This window comes from Mixophyes fleayi, chromosome 1 (genome assembly GCF_038048845.1).
Source record: "Mixophyes fleayi isolate aMixFle1 chromosome 1, aMixFle1.hap1, whole genome shotgun sequence".
Taxonomy (NCBI): domain Eukaryota; kingdom Metazoa; phylum Chordata; class Amphibia; order Anura; family Limnodynastidae; genus Mixophyes; species Mixophyes fleayi.
In genome coordinates, this window is record NC_134402.1 from 284,659,975 (window position 1) to 284,679,707 (window position 19,733).

A 19,733-nucleotide genomic window follows, 5' to 3' on the forward strand; every position below is an offset into this window, starting at 1 on the left:
CATGGACCCAAAATTTCAATGTTTTGATCCCTGAGCCACTTAGTTATCACTTTTGCCTTATGCCAAGGTGCACCATCATTCTGGAAAAGGCATTGTTCGTCGCCAAACTGTTTTTGGATGGTTGGGAGAAGTTGCTTTTGGAGAATGTTTTGGTATCATTCTTTATTCATGGCTGTGTTCTTAGGCGAAATTGTGAGTGAACCCACTCCCTTGGCTGAGAAGCAACCCCACACATGAATTGTCTGAGGATACTTTACTGTTGGCATGACAGAGGACTGATGGTAGCGCTCACCTTTCCTTCTTCGAACAAGTGTTTTTCCAGATGCCCCAAACAATCTGAAGGGGGGATTCATGAGAGAAAATGGCTTAACCCTAGTCCAATCCCTTTACATTTTGCAGAATATCAGTCTGTTACTGATTTTTTTCCTGTAGAGAAGTGGCTTCTTTGCTGGCCTTCTTGACACCAGGCCATCTTCTAAAAGTCTTTGCCTCACTGTGAGTGCAGCTGCACTCACCCCTGCCTGCTGCCATTCCTGAGCAAGCTCTGCACTGGTGGTACCCTGATCCTGCAGCTGAATCAACTTTAGGAGACGTTCCTGGCTCTTGCTGGACGCTCTTGGGCGCCCTGAAGCTTTATTCACAACTATTGAACCTCTCTCCTTGAAGTTCTTGATGATCCGATAAATGGTTGATTTAGGTGCAATCTTACTAGTAGCAATATCCTTGCCTGTGAAGCCCTTTTTGTGCAAAGCAATGATTGCACACGTTTCCTTGCAGAAAACCATGATTAACAGAGGAAGAAGAATGATTTTAAGCACCACCCTCTTTTTAAAGCTTCCAGTCTGTTATTCTAACTCAATCAGCATGGCAGAGTGATCTCCAGCCTTGTCCTTGTCAACACTCTTACCTGTGTTAACGTGCAAATCAACAACCTGATGTCAGTTGGTCCTTTTGTGTCATGGCTGAAATGTTGTTTGGGGGATAAAAGTTCATTGTCATGGCCAAGAGGGACTTTTAAATTAATTGCAATTCATCTGATCACTCTTCATGACCTTTTGGCAGTAGACTTTGTGAAAAATATTATTTGTGTCATTCTCAAAACCTTTGGCCATGATTGTACACAGATAAAGATAAATAACACATTGATCTTGTTTGGAACATACTATTGTTTAGGTCTAGCAATAGCTTATCACTTAATACTGTTATAAGAGTAACAGTACAAGGTTTAAGCTTTCAATATATGTAATATATATTTATCTTGTTATACATGCTACAGATATTTTAATTAAAGTGATTTTTAGAGTCCTCTCATATCCTTTCTGCCTAGCCTGTGTGTGGCACAAAAAAGGAATGATTTCACACATACATTTGTTCTACATAGTTTGCCATACCATATGTAAACAACTTAAAAATGTAATATTTTTCATTTTCTTAGTATGAAAGAGTTAAACCCATTGTAACTCCTCGGTTTGGAATATCCTGTACTGAAAAATTGCTGAATGAACTTGGCAAATATGCTGATGAGCATCAGCTACATATCCAGGTATGTTATACATTTGACAGACTCTATGATATAGTATACTTATCTCGTTAAATGGTTTCACACACCATTATCGGACATGCATTTTATTTTTGGTCATACTTATGTTCATTCTGAAAGTAATTTAATACATTGTTATTTCATTGATGCTTTGTAACTGTTTTTACTGTGTGGCATAATATGAACTGTGACACTACTATGTGGCATAATATGAACTGTGGCACTACTATGTGGCATAATATGAACTGTGAAACTACTGTGTGGCATAATATGAACTGGGGCACTACTGTGTGGCATAATATGAACTGGGGCACTAATGTGTGGCATAATATGAACTGGGCGTACTACTATGTTGCATAATATGAGGTTGCTGTAGTATGCTCTACGCTATACATCGTGGGTTTCTTTCATATGGGCCCCACAATTTCTGATGACAGTGCTTATGACAGTTGCAGACTCATAATGGTAGGAGGGTAAGAGAGACAAGCAAGTAGTCACAAACTGAGAGTAAGATAATGGATGGAGTATGTCCCCAGTAACACAAAATTGTTATGTGAGGGTCTTGATACACAGCAATACTGTGGTGTCTAATACACCTCCTTGTGAAACTAGGTTTATATATCCTACTTGTTTAATAATTACTACTGGGAATTTCTGGTTTATTTTAGCATTATTCATTTTTTGTCAGATTTGTTTTTAATCCTTTATATATTTAACATTTTTTTTCTTTATGGTTGGAAAAGTAAAAATATTTGCTAGATATCTCACCATCTCTGTTGCACTTACAATGGTGTGAACTGCTGCATGTACATAGTAAATGTAAGATGCTGCTCTCCACAGCTCCCCATGGTAACATTTATGAACTACAGCAGTGGTTCCTAAACTTTTGCAGTTCGCGGCACCCTTAGAGTCTCCAAATTTTTTCAAGGCACCCCTCCAGAATAATTACTGAGCAGTCCTGTTTTAGAAGTAGTTGGGTCAAAAAATTGTAATAAATATTTAGGTCACAACAGAAATACTTATTTAGTTGTATGCAAAAATGCCTCTCTGCATCCAGACACTCTGCCCCCTCCGCATCCAGGCACACTGCCCCCTCTGCAACCAGGCACACTGCCCCCTCTGCAACCAGGCACACTGCCCCCTCTGCAACCAGGCACACTGCCCCCTCTGCATCCAGGCACACTGCCCCCTCTGCATCCAGACACACTGCCCTCTGTCACGTTGCCCCCTCTGCCTTCTGTCATGCTGTCCCCTCCTCTGCCCTCTGTCACGCTGTCCCCCTCCTCTGCCCTCTGTCACCCTCCTCTGCCCTCTCTCACGCTGTCACCCTCCTCTGCCCTCTCATGCTGTCCCCCTCCTCTGCACTCTGTCACCCTCCTCTGCCCTCTCTCACGCTGTCCCCCTCCTCTGCCCTCTGTCCCCCTCCTCTGCTCTCTGTCCCCCTCCTCTGCCATCTGTTCCCCTCCTCTGCCCTCTGTCCCCCTCCTCTGCCCTCTGTCCCCCTCCTCTGCCCTGTCCCCCTGCTCTGCCCTCTGTCCCCCTCCTCTGCCCTCTGTCCCCCTCCTCTGCTCTCTGTCCCCCTCCTCTGCCATCTGTCCCCCTCCTCTGCCCTCTGTCCCCCTCCTCTGCTCTGTGTTCCCCTCCTCTGCCCTCTGTGTCCCTCCTTTGCCATCTGTCCCCCTCCTCTGCTCTCTGTCTCCCTCCTCTGCACTCTGTCCCCCTCCTCTGCCATCTGTCCCCCTCCTCTGCCATCTCTCCCCCTCCTCTGCTCTCTGTCCCCCTCCTCTGTAATCTGTCCCTCTCCTCTGCCCTCTGTGCCCCTCCTCTGCCATCTGTCCCCCTCCTCTGCCCTCTGTCCCCGTCCTCTGCCATCTGTCCCCCTCCTCTGCTCTCTGTCCCCCTCCTCTGCCATCTGTCCCCCTCCTCTGCCCTCTGTCCCCCTCCTCTGCCCTCTGTCCCCCTCCTCTGCACTCTGTCCCCCTCCTCTGCCATCTGTCCCCCTCCTCTGCCCTCTGTGCCCCTCCTCTGCCATCTGTCCCCCTCCTCTGCCTTCTGTCCCCCTCCTCTGCCATCTGTCCCCCTCCTCTGCTCTCTGTTCCCCTCCTCTGCCCTCTGTCTCCCTCCTCTGCCCTCTGTCCCCCTCCTCTGCTCTCTGCCCCTCTCCTCTGCCATCTGTCCCCCTCCTCTGCTCTCTGTCCCCCTCCTCTGCACTCTGTCCCCCTCCTCTGCCATCTGTCCCCCTCCTCTGCCCTCTGTCCTCCTCCTCTACCATCTGCCCCCTTCCTCTGCCCTCTGTGCCCCTCCTCTGCCATCTGTCCCCCTCCTCTGCTCTCTGTCCCCCTTCTCTGCAATCTGTCCCCCTCCTCTGCCCTCTGTGCCCCTCCTCTGCCATCTGTCCCCCTCCTCTGCCCTCTGTCCCCCTCCTCTGCCATCTGTCCCCCTCCTCTGCTCTCTGTCCCCCTCCTCTGCCATCTGTCCCCCTCCTCTGCTCTCTGTCCCCCTCCTCTGCAATCTGTCCCCCTCCTCTGCCCTCTGTACCCCTCCTCTGCCATCTGTCCCCCTCCTCTGCTCTCTGCCCCTCTCCTCTGCCACCTGTCCCCCTCCTCTGCTCTCTGTCCTCCTCCTCTGCCATCTGTCCCCCTCCTCTGCCCTCTGTGCCCCTCCTCTGCCATCTGTCCCCCTCCTCTGCTCTCTGTCCCCCTCCTCTGCACTCTGTCCCCCTCCTCTGCCATCTGTCCTCCTCCTCTGCCATCTGTCCCCCTCCTCTGCCCTCAGTGCCCCTCCTCTGCCATCTGTCCCCCTCCTCTGCCCTCTGTCCCCCTCCTCTGCCATCTGTCCCCCTCCTCTGCCCTCTGTCCCCCTCCTCTGCCCTCTGTCCCCCTCCTCTGCCCTCTGTCTCCCTCCTCTGCCCACTGTCCCCCTCCTCTGCTCTCTGCCCCTCTCCTCTGCCATCTGTCCCCCTCCTCTGCTCTCTGTCCTCCTCCTCTGCCATCTGTCCCCCTCCTCTGCCCTCTGTGCCCCTCCTCTGCCATCTGTCCCCCTCCTCTGCTCTCTGTCCCCCTCCTCTGCACTCTGTCCCCCTCCTCTGCCACCTGCCCCCCTCCTCTGCCCTCTGTCCCCCTCCTCTGCTCTCTGTCCCCCTCCTCTGCCATATGTCCCCCTCCTCTGCCCTCTGTCCACCTCCTCTGCCCTCTGTCTCCCTCCTCTGCCCTCTGTCCCCCTCCTCTGCTCTCTGCCCCTCTCCTCTGCCATCTGTCCCCCTCCTCTGCTCTCTGTCCTCCTCCTCTGCCATCTGTCCCCCTCCTCTGCCCACTGTGCCCCTCCTCTGCCATCTGTCCCCCTCCTCTGCACTCTGTCCCCCTCCTCTGCCCTCTGTCCCCCTCCTCTGCTCTCTGCCCCTCTCCTCTGCCATCTGTCCCCCTCCTCTGCTCTCTGTCCCCCTCCTCTGCACTTTGTCCCCCTCCTCTGCCATCTGTCCCCCTCCTCTGCCCTCTGTCTTCCTCCTCTACCATCTGCCCCCCTCCTCTGCCCTCTGTGCCCCTCCTCTGCCATCTGTCCCCCTCCTCTGCTCTCTGTCCCCCTCCTCTACAATCTGTCCCCCTCCTCTGCCCTCTGTGCCCCTCCTCTGCCATCTGTCCCCCTCCTCTGCCCTCTGTCCCCCTCCTCTGCCATCTGTCCCCCTCCTCTGCCATCTGTCCCCCTCCTCTGCCCTCTGTCCCCCTCCTCTGCCCTCTGTCTCCCTCCTCTGCCCACTGTCCCCCTCCTCTGCTCTCTGCCCCTCTCCTCTGCCATCTGTCCCCCTCCTCTGCTCTCTGTCCTCCTCCTCTGCCATCTGTCCCCCTCCTCTGCCCTCTGTGCCCCTCCTCTGCCATCTGTCCTCCTCCTCTGCTCTCTGTCCCCCTCCTCTGCACTCTGTCCCCCTCCTCTGCCATCTGTCCCCCTCCTCTGCCCTCTGTTCCCCTCCTCTGCCATCTGTCCCCCTCCTCTGCTCTCTGTCCCCCTCCTCTGCCATATGTCCCCCTCCTCTGCCCTCTGTCCACCTCCTCTGCCCTCTGTCTCCCTCCTCTGTCCTCTGTCCCCCTCCTCTGCTCTCTGCCCCTCTCCTCTGCCATCTGTCCCCCTCCTCTGCTCTCTGTCCTCCTCCTCTGCCATCTGTCCCCCTCCTCTGCCCACTGTGCCAATCCTCTGACAACTGTGCCCCTCCTCTGCCATCTGTCCCCCTCCTCTGCACTCTGTCCCCCTCCTCTGCCCTCTGTCCCCCTCCTCTGCTCTCTGCCCCTCTCCTCTGCCATCTGTCCCCCTCCTCTGCTCTCTGTCCCCCTCCTCTGCACTCTGTCCCCCTCCTCTGCCATCTGTCCCCCTCCTCTGCCCTCTGTCTTCCTCCTCTACCATCTGCCCCCCTCCTCTGCCCTCTGTGCCCCTCCTCTGCCATCTGTCCCCCTCCTCTGCTCTCTGTCCCCCTCCTCTGCAATCTGTCCCCCTCCTCTGCCCTCTGTGCCCCTCCTCTGCCATCTCTCCCCCTCCTCTGCCCTCTGTCCCCCTCCTCTGCCATCTGTCCCCCTCCTCTGCCATCTGTCCCCCTCCTCTGCTCTCTGTCCCCCTCCTCTGCCATCTGTCCCCCTCCTCTGCCCTCTGTCCCCCTTCTCTGCCCTCTGTCTCCCTCCTCTGCCCTCTGTCCCCCTCCTCTGCTCTCTGCCCCTCTCCTCTGCCATCTGTCCCCCTCCTCTGCTCTCTGTCCTCCTCCTCGGCCATCTGTCCCCCTCCTCTGCCCTCTGTGCCCCTCCTCTGCCATCTGTCCCCCTCCTCTGCTCTCTGTCCCCCTCCTCTGCACTCTGTCCCCCTCCTCTGCCATCTGTCCTCCTCCTCTGCCATCTGTCCCCCTCCTCTGCCCTCTGTGCCCCTCCTCTGCCATCTGTCCCCCTCCTCTGCCCTCTGTCCCTCTCCTCTGCCATCTGTCCCCCTCCTCTGCCCTCTGTCCCCCTCCTCTGCCCTCTGTCTCCCTCCTCTGCCCACTGTCCCCCTCCTCTGCTCTCTGCCCCTCTCCTCTGCCATCTGTCCCCCTCCTCTGCTCTCTGTCCTCCTCCTCTGCCATCTGTCCCCCTCCTCTGCCCTCTGTGCCCCTCCTCTGCCATCTGTCCCTCTCCTCTGCTCTCTGTCCCCCTCCTCTGCACTCTGTCCCCCTCCTCTGCCATCTGTCCCCCTCCTCTCTCATCTGTCCCCCTCCTCTGCTCTCTGTCCCCCTCCTCTGCCATCTGTCCCCCTCCTCTGCCCTCTGTCCCCCTTCTCTGCCCTCTGTCTCCCTCCTCTGCCCTCTGTCCCCCTCCTCTGCTCTCTGCCCCTCTCCTCTGCCATCTGTCCCCCTCCTCTGCTCTCTGTCCTCCTCCTCTGCCATCTGTCCCCCTCCTCTGCCCTCTGTGCCCCTCCTCTGCCATCTGTCCCCCTCCTCTGCTCTCTGTCCCCCTCCTCTGCTCTCTATCCCCCTCCTCTGCACTCTGTCCCCCTCCTCTGCCATCTGTCCCCCTCCTTCTGCCCTCTGTGCCCCTCCTCTGCCATCTGTCCCCCTCCTCTGCTCTCTGTCCCCCTCCTCTGCCATATGTCCCCCTCCTCTGCCCTCTGTCCACCTCCTCTGCCCTCTGTCTCCCTCCTCTGCCCTCTGTCCCCCTCCTCTGCTCTCTGCCCCTCTCCTCTGCCATCTGTCCCCCTCCTCTGCTCTCTGTCCTCCTCCTCTGCCATCTGTCCCCCTCCTCTGCCCACTGTGCCCCTCCTCTGCCATCTGTCCCCCTCCTCTGCCCTCTGTGCCCCTCCTCTGCCATCTGTCCCCCTCCTCTGCCCTCTGTCCCCCTCCTCTGCCATCTGTCCCCCTCCTCTGCTCTCTGTCCCCCTCCTCTGCACTCTGTCCCCCTCCTCTGCCATCTGTCCCCCTCCTCTGCCCTCTGTCTCCCTCCTCTGCCCACTGTCCCCCTCCTCTGCTCTCTACCCCTCTCCTCTGCCATCTGTCCCCCTCCTCTGCTCTCTGTCCTCCTCCTCTGCCATCTGTCCCCCTCCTCTGCCCTCTGTGCCCCTCCTCTGCCATCTGTCCCCCTCCTCTGCTCTCTGTCCCCCTCCTCTGCACTCTGTCCCCCTCCTCTGCCATCTGTCCCCCTCCTCTGCCCTCTGTGCCCCTCCTCTGCCATCTGTCCCCCTCCTCTGCTCTCTGTCCCCCTCCTCTGCCATATGTCCCCCTCCTCTGCCCTCTGTCCACCTCCTCTGCCCTCTGTCTCCCTCCTCTGCCCTCTGTCCCCCTCCTCTGCTCTCTGCCCCTCTCCTCTGCCATCTGTCCCCCTCCTCTGCTCTCTGTCCTCCTCCTCTGCCATCTGTCCCCCTCCTCTGCCCTCTGTCCTCCTCCTCTACCATCTGCCCCCTCCTCTGCCCTCTGTGCCCCTCCTCTGCCATCTGTCCCCCTCCTCTGCTCTCTGTCCCCCCTCCTCTGCAATCTGTCCCCCTCCTCTGCCCTCTGTGCCCCTCCTCTGCCATCTGTCCCCCTCCTCTGCCCTCTGTGCCCCTCCTCTGCCATCTGTCCCCCTCCTCTGCTCTCTGTCCCCCTCCTCTGCACTCTGTCCCCCTCCTCTGCCATCTGTCCCCCTCCTCTGCCCTCTGTGCCCCTCCTCTGCCATCTGTCCCCCTCCTCTGCTCTCTGTCCCCCTCCTCTGCCATATGTCCCCCCTCCTCTGCCCTCTGTCCACCTCCTCTGCCCTCTGTCTCCCTCCTCTGCCCTCTGTCCCCCTCCTCTGCTCTCTGCCCCTCTCCTCTGCCATCTGTCCCCCTCCTCTGCTCTCTGTCCTCCTCCTCTGCCATCTGTCCCCCTCCTCTGCCCTCTGTCCTCCTCCTCTACCATCTGCCCCCTCCTCTGCCCTCTGTGCCCCTCCTCTGCCATCTGTCCCCCTCCTCTGCTCTCTGTCCCCCTCCTCTGCAATCTGTCCCCCTCCTCTGCCCTCTGTGCCCCTCCTCTGCCATCTGTCCCCCTCCTCTGCCCTCTGTCCCCCTCCTCTGCCATCTGTCCCCCTCCTCTGCCATCTGTCCCCCTCCTCTGCTCTCTGTCCCCCTCCTCTGCCATCTGTCCCCCTCCTCTGCCCTCTGTCCCCCTTCTCTGCCCTCTGTCTCCCTCCTCTGCCCTCTGTCCCCCTCCTCTGCTCTCTGCCCCTCTCCTCTGCCATCTGTCCCCCTCCTCTGCTCTCTGTCCTCCTCCTCTGCCATCTGTCCCCCTCCTCTGCCCTCTGTGCCCCTCCTCTGCCATCTGTCCCCCTCCTCTGCTCTCTGTCCCCCTCCTCTGCACTCTGTCCCCCTCCTCTGCCATCTGTCCTCCTCCTCTGCCATCTGTCCCCCTCCTCTGCCCTCTGTTCCCCTCCTCTGCCATCTGTCCCCCTCCTCTGCCCTCTGTCCCCCTCCTCTGCCATCTGTCCCCCTCCTCTGCCCTCTGTCCCCCTCCTCTGCCCTCTGTCTCCCTCCTCTGCCCACTGTCCCCCTCCTCTGCTCTCTGCCCCTCTCCTCTGCCATCTGTCCCCCTCCTCTGCTCTCTGTCCTCCTCCTCTGCCCTCTGTCCCCCTCCTCTGCCCTCTGTGCCCCTCCCTCTGCCATCTGTCCCCCTCCTCTGCTCTCTGTCCCCCTCCTCTGCACTCTGTCCCCCTCCTCTGCCATCTGTCCCCCTCCTCTGCCATCTGTCCCCCTCCTCTGCTCTCTGTCCCCCTCCTCTGCCATCTGTCCCCCTCCTCTGCCCTCTGTCCCCCTTCTCTGCCCTCTGTCTCCCTTCTCTGCCCTCTGTCCCCCTCCTCTGCCCTCTGTCCCCCTCCTCTGCTCTCTGCACCTCTCCTCTGCCATCTGTCCCCCTCCTCTGCTCTCTGTCCTCCTCCTCTGCCCTCTGTGCCCCTCCTCTGCCATCTGTCCCCCTCCTCTGCACTCTGTCCCCCTCCTCTGCACTCTGTCCCCCTCCTCTGCCATCTGTCCCCCTCCTCTGCCCTCTGTGCCCCTCCTCTGCCCTCTGTCCCCCTCCTCTGCCCTCTGTCCCCCTCCTCTGCCATCTGTCCCCCTCCTCTGCTCTCTGTCCCCCTCCTCTGCCATCTGTCCCCCTCCTCTGCCCTCTGTCTCCCTTCTCTGCCCTCTGTCTCCCTCCTCTGCCCTCTGTCCCCCACCTCTGCTCTCTGCCCCTCTCCTCTGCCATCTGTCCCCCTCCTCTGCTCTCTGTCCTCCTCCTCTGCCATCTGTCCCCCTCCTCTGCCCTCTGTGCCCCTCCTCTGCCATCTGTCCCCCTCCTCTGCTCTCTGTCCCTCTCCTCTGCACTCTGTCCCCCTCCTCTGCTATCTGTCCTCCTCCTCTGCTATCTGTCCTCCTCCTCTGCCATCTGTCCCCCTTCTCTACCCTCTGTCCCCCTCCTCTGCCACGATCCCTCTCACTCTGCCCCGCGCCAGGTGCCAGCCATAGAAAAAAGAAAGAAAACAGAAACATACCAATCCGCGCAGCGCCGGGACCCAGCAGCCTCCTCTCTCCCGCAGCAGCTTGTCACTGACGTCGATATTCAGTGACAGCTGCAGGAGAGAGGAGGCTGCTGGGTCCTGCTGCCGCGCGGATTGGTAAGTTTCTGTTTTCTTTCTTTTTTTTCTATGGCTGGCCCGCGGCACCCCAGTGACAGCGCCGCGGCACCCCTGGGAACCGCCGAACTACAGTATATGTAATCATTTTTGTGAAAAACACTCATGCATATTCTGGAGCATTAAGAGGTGTTTTTAAAGGGAAGCTGATAATGTATCCGCTGTTACAGACCTAGGATCTATATATTAATGACTATATTTCTAAATTTTATTTTAGAGTCACATCAGTGAGTCTACTGCAGAAATTGAAGAGGTGCTAAGACTATTTCCAGGTTACAAAAACTATACTGAAGTATATAATAAAAACAAGCTTCTGACAAACAAAGTGAGTTTTGATTTTTTTGGTATTTCAAGAATTTGGTTAATGGTTGTTACTGCGATATCCGATGTGATTCTCGATACCCAAACACCAAACTCCTCTTGACTTTTAACATGGATCTAGGATTCTTGATCACAGGTGAACCAATTAAAAATGTTTTACCTGCTTATGTCCATTTGAGTTGTAGAGAAAAGCAGCACTATTGTATGTGCTTGACAGCTACACTGTAAATACCATCAGCAAAGACAGCGGTTTAATCCATGGCACACTGGTTACATTGTTTTCCTTAACACCAGTATTAAAGTGGTAACCAGATAATGGAGAGGTGTGCAAACACTCCTCTAACCTCCCTGCACCCAGCCTCCACAGAAACAGATTTATCAGGCCTGTAGCCCGGCAGTTCTCCTGTCTGCCTAGTACACTGTGCTGTATTTGATGCCAAATTAAAGTGAACTTACCATACATATACTATTACTAATGATAACAGCCTTAGGGGTAGATTTATCAAACCACCTATAAAGTAAAAGAAAAGGTGTTGTACATGGCAACCAACAGGGGAGGGCTGGCAGATTTTAGCCCAGGGGGCAAGACTCAACTCAGCAGCCTATTGGGAACATTTTAAAGGAAAAAAAATGCAGGTGGCCCGGTGACCCAGTCCAAGGTAACCCAATATCGGACTGGCATGGGAGTCAGATGCCCACCTGCCCCTGGCAACCAATCAGATTCTATCAATCATTTATCTAGTACATTCTGATTGGTTGCTATTGACAACACCTCCATTATTCCTATTTAGAAGGTTTGGTAAATCTACCCCTTAAGGGAAGATTACATTTCTGGCGATGTGGTGCGTGGACACGCGCTATGCTCCTTGCCGGCAGTTACGGCAGAAATCCCCACTCATTTTCCCTCGCACCTCTATGGGATTTCTGTCAAATCTCTATCCCGAGGTATCTCATGGACATTTCGGAGACACCTTGTAGCTAATTAAATCTTCCCTTTAGTTTTAGACCAGCAGCATGATTGAGCATCCGTTACAAGTTGCACTGATCACACCTCTTATCTCATGTCTGCTGTACTTACATAGTGTATGAAAGTGGGTGGAGCAAATGGAGCACAATGCACCACAATTACTTCAGTATGACAAGCACCAAATGCGTTTCTTAAAGAAAGACATTTAGGGCTAGATTTACTAAGTGGCGGGTTTGAAAAAGTGGGGATGTTGCCTACAGCAACCAATCAGATTCTAGCTGTCATTTTTTAGAAAGTACTAAATAAATAAAAGCTAGAATCTGATTGGTTGCTGTAGGCAACACCCCACTTTTTCAAACCCGCAGCTTAGTAAATCTAGCCCTTAATCTGCATGTGAAGAGCCGCCTTATTGTTACTTTTATCCAGTATAAAGCAGTGTACAAGTAACTGTACAAGAAAGCAGAAAACTTTCATATGAGAATGTATCCTTTTATCCCACACTAGACTTGTAATGCTAAGTTTGTAAAAGGTTAATAAACATCTACTAATTGCCAACATAAGCATAATAAGTGTGAAAAACACATGGGTAGTGCTTACATGCCTTGTACTTATATATCTATATTGTTATTGTTCAGTGCGAGCATATTTTGCATTTTAGACAGTGATGGCGCATGGCTGCTACCTCACAGATGAAGAACTACATGTGTTTAGAGAAAAAGGAGCTGCATTATCCCATTGCCCTAATTCAAACATTTCGTAAGTTAATGTTATAATAAAAATGCATGTTACAAGATGTAGATGAATAAAATGTATAAAATAAATGTTTACTTCTTATTTTTCTTGTTAGTTTTAATCATGTAATACAGTATTCAGTGGTTACAACAATATTACTATACTGTTTACTATATATTTTAATCTCTTGACATAACCTAAAGCGCAAAATGCTATACTAAGCCCCTTAGTTAATGAAAGACAACAAGGGTGATTTTAAATTATGGGAAAATTAGAATTCTATGTAGAAGATTTTTGATGGAAACAAAGAGGACCGTCTTGGGAAAATCAGGACATATGAGAGCTCTAGGCTAGAACAAACTATGGATATAGAGATAGAGAGAGTATTGAGAGAATGTTAGCAGAAGCACAAAGTATTTCAGCATAGCCAAGTTAATGAAAAAACAGTGAAGTAATTGAAAATTGTGGCAACGAGTACTTATATAAAATGAAGTTCATACATCCAACTTGTTATTTACTTTAGATTGTGCAGTGGTCACCTTGATGTCCAAAATGTATTAAGGCACAAGGTTAAAATGGGACTCGGAACTGGTAAGTTATGTATATTATGTGATCTTTTGGGGAAGGGTGACAGCTGTGGAACATACTGTAGACTTATAAACTGCATAAGGTTAATTGTGTCACGGTATGTGGTATATCAGAAGTTGAATCTGTGTGAAGATAGTGTTCTCTGAAATTTTGGAACATATATCTTTAACTTAGTGTATGTTGCTATATATGGCTGTTAGTTCTTATGAATAACTATGCAATAAGAAGTATTCTTGAATGGATTTGAAAAATGAACTGCGTTTTTCTCAATAGATGTGGCAGGAGGATATTCCATATCCCTAATTGATGCTATCCGGAAAGCTATAGAAACGTCAAAAATTATTTTCATGGAAAAAATAAAAAGGGAGACTAACAAAATAAACACCAACCAGAAGGGGAAGATGGCTCCAAATGAAGTAAGCGGTCATGCTAAAAATGGCACAATGGAAATGGAACTTGATTACAATGTATTAAGTTATAAGGAGGCATTCCGGCTTGCAACTCTTGGGGGAAGTGAAGGTCAGTACACCTGACCAGACCAAAGCTAGCATAACATGAAATTACTTAAGAAACTTTAAATTGTTTGTACAATTGTCATGTAAGTCATGGTTGTTTTTTTCTATAATCCTCATTGACCAGCAGTTATAGCTGACCAGTAGCCTGCAAATAAACATTTGATTCAACTATTTTCCTCCCCTCCCTCTAGAATGTAAGCTCTCACGGGCAGGGTTCTCTCTACCCATTGTTCCATGTCTGTCTACTGTCTGACTCCCTTGTATATCCTATCATGCATTTTGATGCACTCTGTGTGAGTCCGGTGGTAGTCACTATATCGATGACCAAAATGCTGACAACACTTACCCCGACATGTTGACCACAAAGCTGTCATTCCCGACAGAGTTATAGTCCCGACTGTTTGAAAAACTGACGTCCAACAATTGCAAGCAGTCAACATTTTTCACTTTTATGAATGTTACCAGTAGTTTGTTCATATAAAACAATTTGCATTTTAGTTTTGATTTTTAAAGTACTTTAGGCTTAATTGTGTGGTACTCGCTAAGGCAGCGATTGACAACCTGATACACTTCAGGGGGCATGGATAGCGCTCAAAACCTTCAAAAGAGCTGTTCTTTACCGTTAATCTCAGTAATAAGTTTAAATAATACATTTAATAAAAGAAAGAGACACCTATCTGTAATAATATAGCATAAAGGAATGTTAAAAAAGAATCGAAGAGTTTTGGCTCAGCCCTATATTAAAAATGTTGTCAAAGTACCGCAATTGCATAAAGAGAGGGAGTAATTATCGCACAAGGAACAGGACTGACCTAATCAGAAAATGAGTAATGACATTATGTCAAATATATCTTTGAGGAGGTGCTCTTCAATATAAAGTAATCTAATGGACAAAAATACCAGAGTGAGGTCTAAGTATATAAAGGTGGCACTCCAGTCCACTAATCTATTTTGTATGAATAAAATATAATATGGATAATCAACATTTATATTGTCATTACTTGGCCAAATATGATATATTTATTATTGCCATTAATATAATAATACAACAATATTACCCCCATAATATAATGAAAAATAAAATGTTACCCCATAAGTTAATTATAAATTAATTTTGTCCCCATAATCAATAAATAATGATTGCCCTCCTTGTTTCATAAGTCAATGGTGCCTCCTCTTATGTTCAGAATGTCATTATAGCTCAGACAGCATGCAGTTCAGCCTCTCACAACCACCTCCTTTATTTTGGCTGTTTTACTGGCACTTTTCTAGCAGTTTGTCAAATAGCAGCTTAGTAAATCTGACGGTTTATATTTTGATCATGTTAAAAATCAGGAATGGCGATTTGTAAAGTGGTGGTTTATTAAACTGTGCTTGTATTTCAAACTATTTTTTTTACTGGTGGTTTGACCTTCAGTAAATGTGGAAATTTTGAAACCGCAGAGAAAACCACCAAAAAACGTTGGTTAAAGCAACTTTCTTTAATAAATTTAACCCCTGGGTCTGATGTAAAGGAACTATAATGACTGTGTTTAGTAATGTTAAATTGATTCCAGGTTAAAATTTAAAACACAAATCCAAAATAGCTGAACTTCAATACATTGATTGGTAATGAAGCCAACCTCATTGCTCTAGATCAGTGTTTCTTAAACCTGGTCCTCAGGACCACTAACAGTGTATGTTTTCCATATTTCCTTGCTTTAGCACAGGTGGCTGACACATTGTAACAGATCCACAGGTGGTATAATTATTTCACTTGCCCTGTTAGGGGTCCTGAGGACTGGGTTTGACAAACACTACTCTAGATCCTGCAGATAGCGGAGCTCCAATGGATGTATTCAGCAGTCACTTTAGCAGCTGCTACACTTTGAGAATTAAACTGGTGAATGAGAGTGTGAAATGAGAATCCCAGGTAAACACAGTCAGTCAGCAGTGAAACAACTTTAGTAGAAACTACTCAATATAATATTGCAAGTCTGAGAAAATCTTGTGAAAGGTGTATAATTCATACACAGCTTATGAAGACCCCCGAAAAGGATTAATAGCCTGATGCGCTCCTGCATGATTGCAGTTTCTTTGAAGGCACTTAATTCAACTTAAAAATCAGGTATATTCAAATCCCTGCTACCCAATCAAAATCTCTAACTATTATCCAATCAAAATATAGCCCACTGGAAATCAGCTGGATCAAACAGCTGATTTAACAAATCAATCAGATGGAGTCAGTTGGACTCGGATAATTTCTCTTTTTGTGTTAGATGAAAGTAATCAAGCGCTCTTTTAATATTGAGTGCATACAGTTTTTTACAAGCATATCTATATGATGTGCATATAAAATTAAATGAACTACATTGTGCAAAATAACATTATAGTACTCATCTTTGTTTTGAAATTGTAAAATATAAGATACTAATCTTCTTCATTTCTTCACAGCTTTGAATATTGATCATATAACTGGAAACTTTGAAGTTAACAAAGAATTTGATGCATTGGTAATCAACCCTGAAGCCAAAGACAGTCCGTTTGAAGTATTTTCTCAAATCTCTAAAGAGGTATCGTTGAAATATTAGCTTGTATTTCAAACTATTTTTTTTGTGCATGAATTTGGTTTTTGAAACAGAACCAAGACACTCTGGTTATGAAGTTTGCTTAATCCTTAACCCCCATAATTTGTTTTCTTTTCAAATGTACTAAAGGCAGGGCCGGTGCTAGGGTCCTTGGCGCCCTAGGCACATTTTCACATGCGCCCCCCCCCAGGCACACTTTCACAACCGCGCCCCCCCCCCCCCCCAGGCACACTTTCACAATCCGCGCCCCCCCGACACATTTTCACAATCTGCACCCCCCCAGGCACACTTTCACAATCCACGCCCCCCCAGGCACAATTTCACAATCCACACCCCCCCCAGGCACACTTTCACAATCCGCGCCCCCCCCAGGCACACTTTCACAACCTGCGCCCCCCCCCCCCAGGCACACCTTCACAATCCGCGCCCCCCCCAGGCACACTTTCACAACCCGCGCCCCCCCCCCCAGGCACACTTTCACAATCCGCGCCCCCCCAGGCACACTTTCAAAATCTGCGCCCCCCCCTCCCCACGTCTTTCCTTACCTTTACTTGCCGCCATAAAGCTGCTCCTCTCTGCTCCGTCTCCTCCCCTCCACTTACTGACACTGTTGGGCCGTGATGATGATGTCATCCCCGACAGTCAGTGAGTGGAGGGGAGGAGACGGAGCGGAGAGGCGGCGGTGGTGTTATCCATAGCCCCCTTCCCCCTCCCCGTGGATTTATCAGAAGCTGTGTGGCGGCCGTGGAAGGTATGGTCAGCGGTCGCCGCACAGTTTTTCAAAGTAATTTTTATTCTTTGGCGCCCTCCAGAACCCGGCGCCCTAGGCAACTGCCTAACCTTGCCTAATGGGAGCGCCGGGCCTGACTAAAGGGTTCATAGATGTTACCTGAATATATCTGATTATGTGTCTAGATTTTCTATCGCCAGACAAACTGATGCTTCACACAAAGTGCATGCCTTAAGATGCCTACGATGTCTGTTTTCTTATAGTGTTGGAGTTATGTATACATTGTTCAATATTGCTTTTTGCTTTTTTTCAGGAAATGATACAGAGGTTCCTTTATCTAGGTAAGTATTATATCAAAGTTTTGCATTAGGGAGATAATGATACATCAGTTTACTTACAAGTAAGATGTAATGCAAAACAAGAGGTTAAGACACAAAGATAGGACAGGGGAATAAAAGTAAAAAGATACAATGCTAATTTCCTACAATCTAAGAAGTGAGGGATTTGGTCAATATAACACAGGGCTAGACTTGAAGACATATAATCTTTGGTGCTCTACACCCTCCCCCAAACTGGCCACACCACTTTTATGTAGACCATGCCATAGTCTATCTACGAGAGCTGAACATACTTACACAGACTACACAATTAATCCCTCTTTAAGACAAATCATGTTCCTCAGGTAAGTTAAACTCACATTAATTGATTTTTCTCATTCCTTCAATTCATTTTTCTTCACAAAATGTTTGACATACAGTATATACTGTGCAAGGAAGAAGCTACATCAGCCCCTAGGCACATGCCTACTGTGACTAATGCCAAATCCAACCCTAATACTATATTATATTGAGAAATGTGATACACAGGTTGCTTCTCCACTTTTTGTTTTTTCTTATTACCCTTTATGAAGGTGAACAACTTGCCTCCATACTTGTCAGACTATATATATATATATATATATATATATATATATATATATATATGTGTGTGTGTGAGTGAGTGAAGAAAGCAGCACTAACATTCTTAATATTCTGTTTCAGAACAGGGACCACTGGAACTAAAAAGCAGTTCTGGCATATAAACCTAATCATCCCACATTGCCACACTTACAGCCAAATATTTTTCTGAGCTTATATTTAGTATCACCCAATGGCTGGCACTTTATCTGATTGCTGCATTCTGTATAATAGCAGAAGTAACTATGATCTGCTTAGCGGCCCTGAGATTTTACTACCCGCATTCACTTTGTTCTTAATTAATACATTTTAATGAAACCACAACTATGTTAATATAATATCTCATAATTGGGGCATGTTGGATGTGGTTTAACCTAAATTCTTACAAAGTTGTTACAATCCAACATTATCAGGATGTCTGGCCATAAAATTATATTCTTAGTAACCTTGACCATTAATTCATAAAATTCTATACAGTGTACACAATAATTCCATGGGCTTTGATCCACTGATATTTCTTGCCATTTAGCAGTAATGCCAGCAGTCCTAACAAAGACACTCCAATGGTATCTGTCAGCTTAGTACAAATACAGGTGGCACAGACACCCATTACAGTATATCAAATCGATGACCATAACAGGAGCGTCACACACTGCAGCATTCACAACTTCAAAGGAGGTTAATTAGACAAATTTAGTCAATACGCTTGATACACGTCTCCTGACATTTCCAGCTCACAAATGGATACGGCACAAATAACTTTAATATATGATTGTTTTTCCATAAGAAGAGAACAAAAATGTTTCCACATCATTGTTTTATTAATTCTGGGGATATGAATTAAAAACATGTTTATAATTTCATTTTAAACGCTAATTCACTTATAATATATAGTAGGGAATATTATATTTTTTATATTGTTTTTAATTATTTGTCCACATCAATTTGTGTTTGTTGCAGGTGACGACAGGAACATCAAGGCTGTTTATGTGGCAGGAAGATGTGTAGTCCCATTCCCTAGCAATGCATAGGATCTCATTGATTATTATTTCACTTGACTGTACTATGTGAGATTTAATTAAAGATTAAGCATTTTTAGGAAGATAAGTAGTTTCACAACAATGTATAATCAGATACACAACGACTGTAACTAAGGAGACATGCTTAATAGGGAAAAGTTGATTATTATTAAATATTTTGAAAAATTATATTTTATTTTTGTTGCTAAATATTTTATTGATATTTAATTTAAAACAAATTATAGCAAATAAATTATAAAGACTATTTTTTTCATTCTGTATTTCAAGTGTCAGAAAGTTACTATGTATACAGCTATCTCTCTGTCTATAGCTTTATATATCTATATCTCTATATATTTCTATATCTGTCTATGGCTCCTGGGCCACTTCGTGGTAGCAAGCAAGTGATTTTAAAAATATTATTTTTGATGACATGAGAAAATAAAATTCCACAATTAATACCACTGTTCTGTAGTGTATGTCCAACATTTATAGTGTACTAAATCATGTAAAGTCATACATACATGAAATCATCAATATACTGCATTGTCAATATCTGTGTAAGGCCAACTTGAGAATCCCAGACTATACCACAGTATCTGCATTGCCCCACATAGTCATGCTAAGTACAGTGATACCAATATGGTGATTTATATGGCATTAAGTTATATGAAAATAAGCATGTGATAATGCCTTCTTTTTCAAGTATATTAGAGGAGTTGGGCCATCATAGGTTACAGGGGGAGGAGCGTTAGAAGCAAGCTCGGAACAGTAAGGATAAACTTTGTATAGAGGGGTGCAAAAGTTTATTTCGAAGTTTGTTGGAAATATAATGGTTAATCAGGTGGTAATTGGAGATAATGTGGTGTTTGGGAACACAGGCAGGACATCAGTACTGGAGGTTAAATTTTTATAAAGGTTGATCAGGGTTAGGTTGAAGACATCTGGAAACATAATCGCTAATAGCAGTTGGTCTTTGACCCAAGGATCAATGTTAGATGAGAATAATGAAGGTAATAATGAATTTCTGCAGAGATTGTTGAGAGCATTCAAAGGCCATATGTGTGTTGTGGGTAGTACAATTAGTCTAAGGGGGCACAGACATTATGGTTTGACAAGCATAATGGTACTTTGAGAGATCAGCTAATCAGATGATTGTTTGGAAAACAGTGAAAGT

The 19,733-nt window shown here is 48.2% G+C and overlaps 1 protein-coding gene across 1 annotated transcript in view; it reads left to right on the plus strand.

The window, feature by feature from the left end:
- The window catches only part of GDA (guanine deaminase), a 56,141-nt gene extending 37,138 nt beyond the window's left edge, over positions 1 to 19,003 (plus strand). Inside the window, exons 7-14 of the mRNA XM_075191733.1 lie at positions 1,436 to 1,543; positions 10,379 to 10,486; positions 12,108 to 12,205; positions 12,705 to 12,772; positions 13,043 to 13,288; positions 15,718 to 15,836; positions 16,895 to 16,922; positions 18,498 to 19,003. Coding sequence (XP_075047834.1) covers positions 1,436 to 1,543; positions 10,379 to 10,486; positions 12,108 to 12,205; positions 12,705 to 12,772; positions 13,043 to 13,288; positions 15,718 to 15,836; positions 16,895 to 16,922; positions 18,498 to 18,568 — 846 coding nt within the window. The 3' untranslated portion in view covers positions 18,569 to 19,003. The remainder of the gene's footprint in view (positions 1 to 1,435; positions 1,544 to 10,378; positions 10,487 to 12,107; positions 12,206 to 12,704; positions 12,773 to 13,042; positions 13,289 to 15,717; positions 15,837 to 16,894; positions 16,923 to 18,497) is intronic.
- Positions 19,004 to 19,733: the final 730 nt, after the last annotated feature.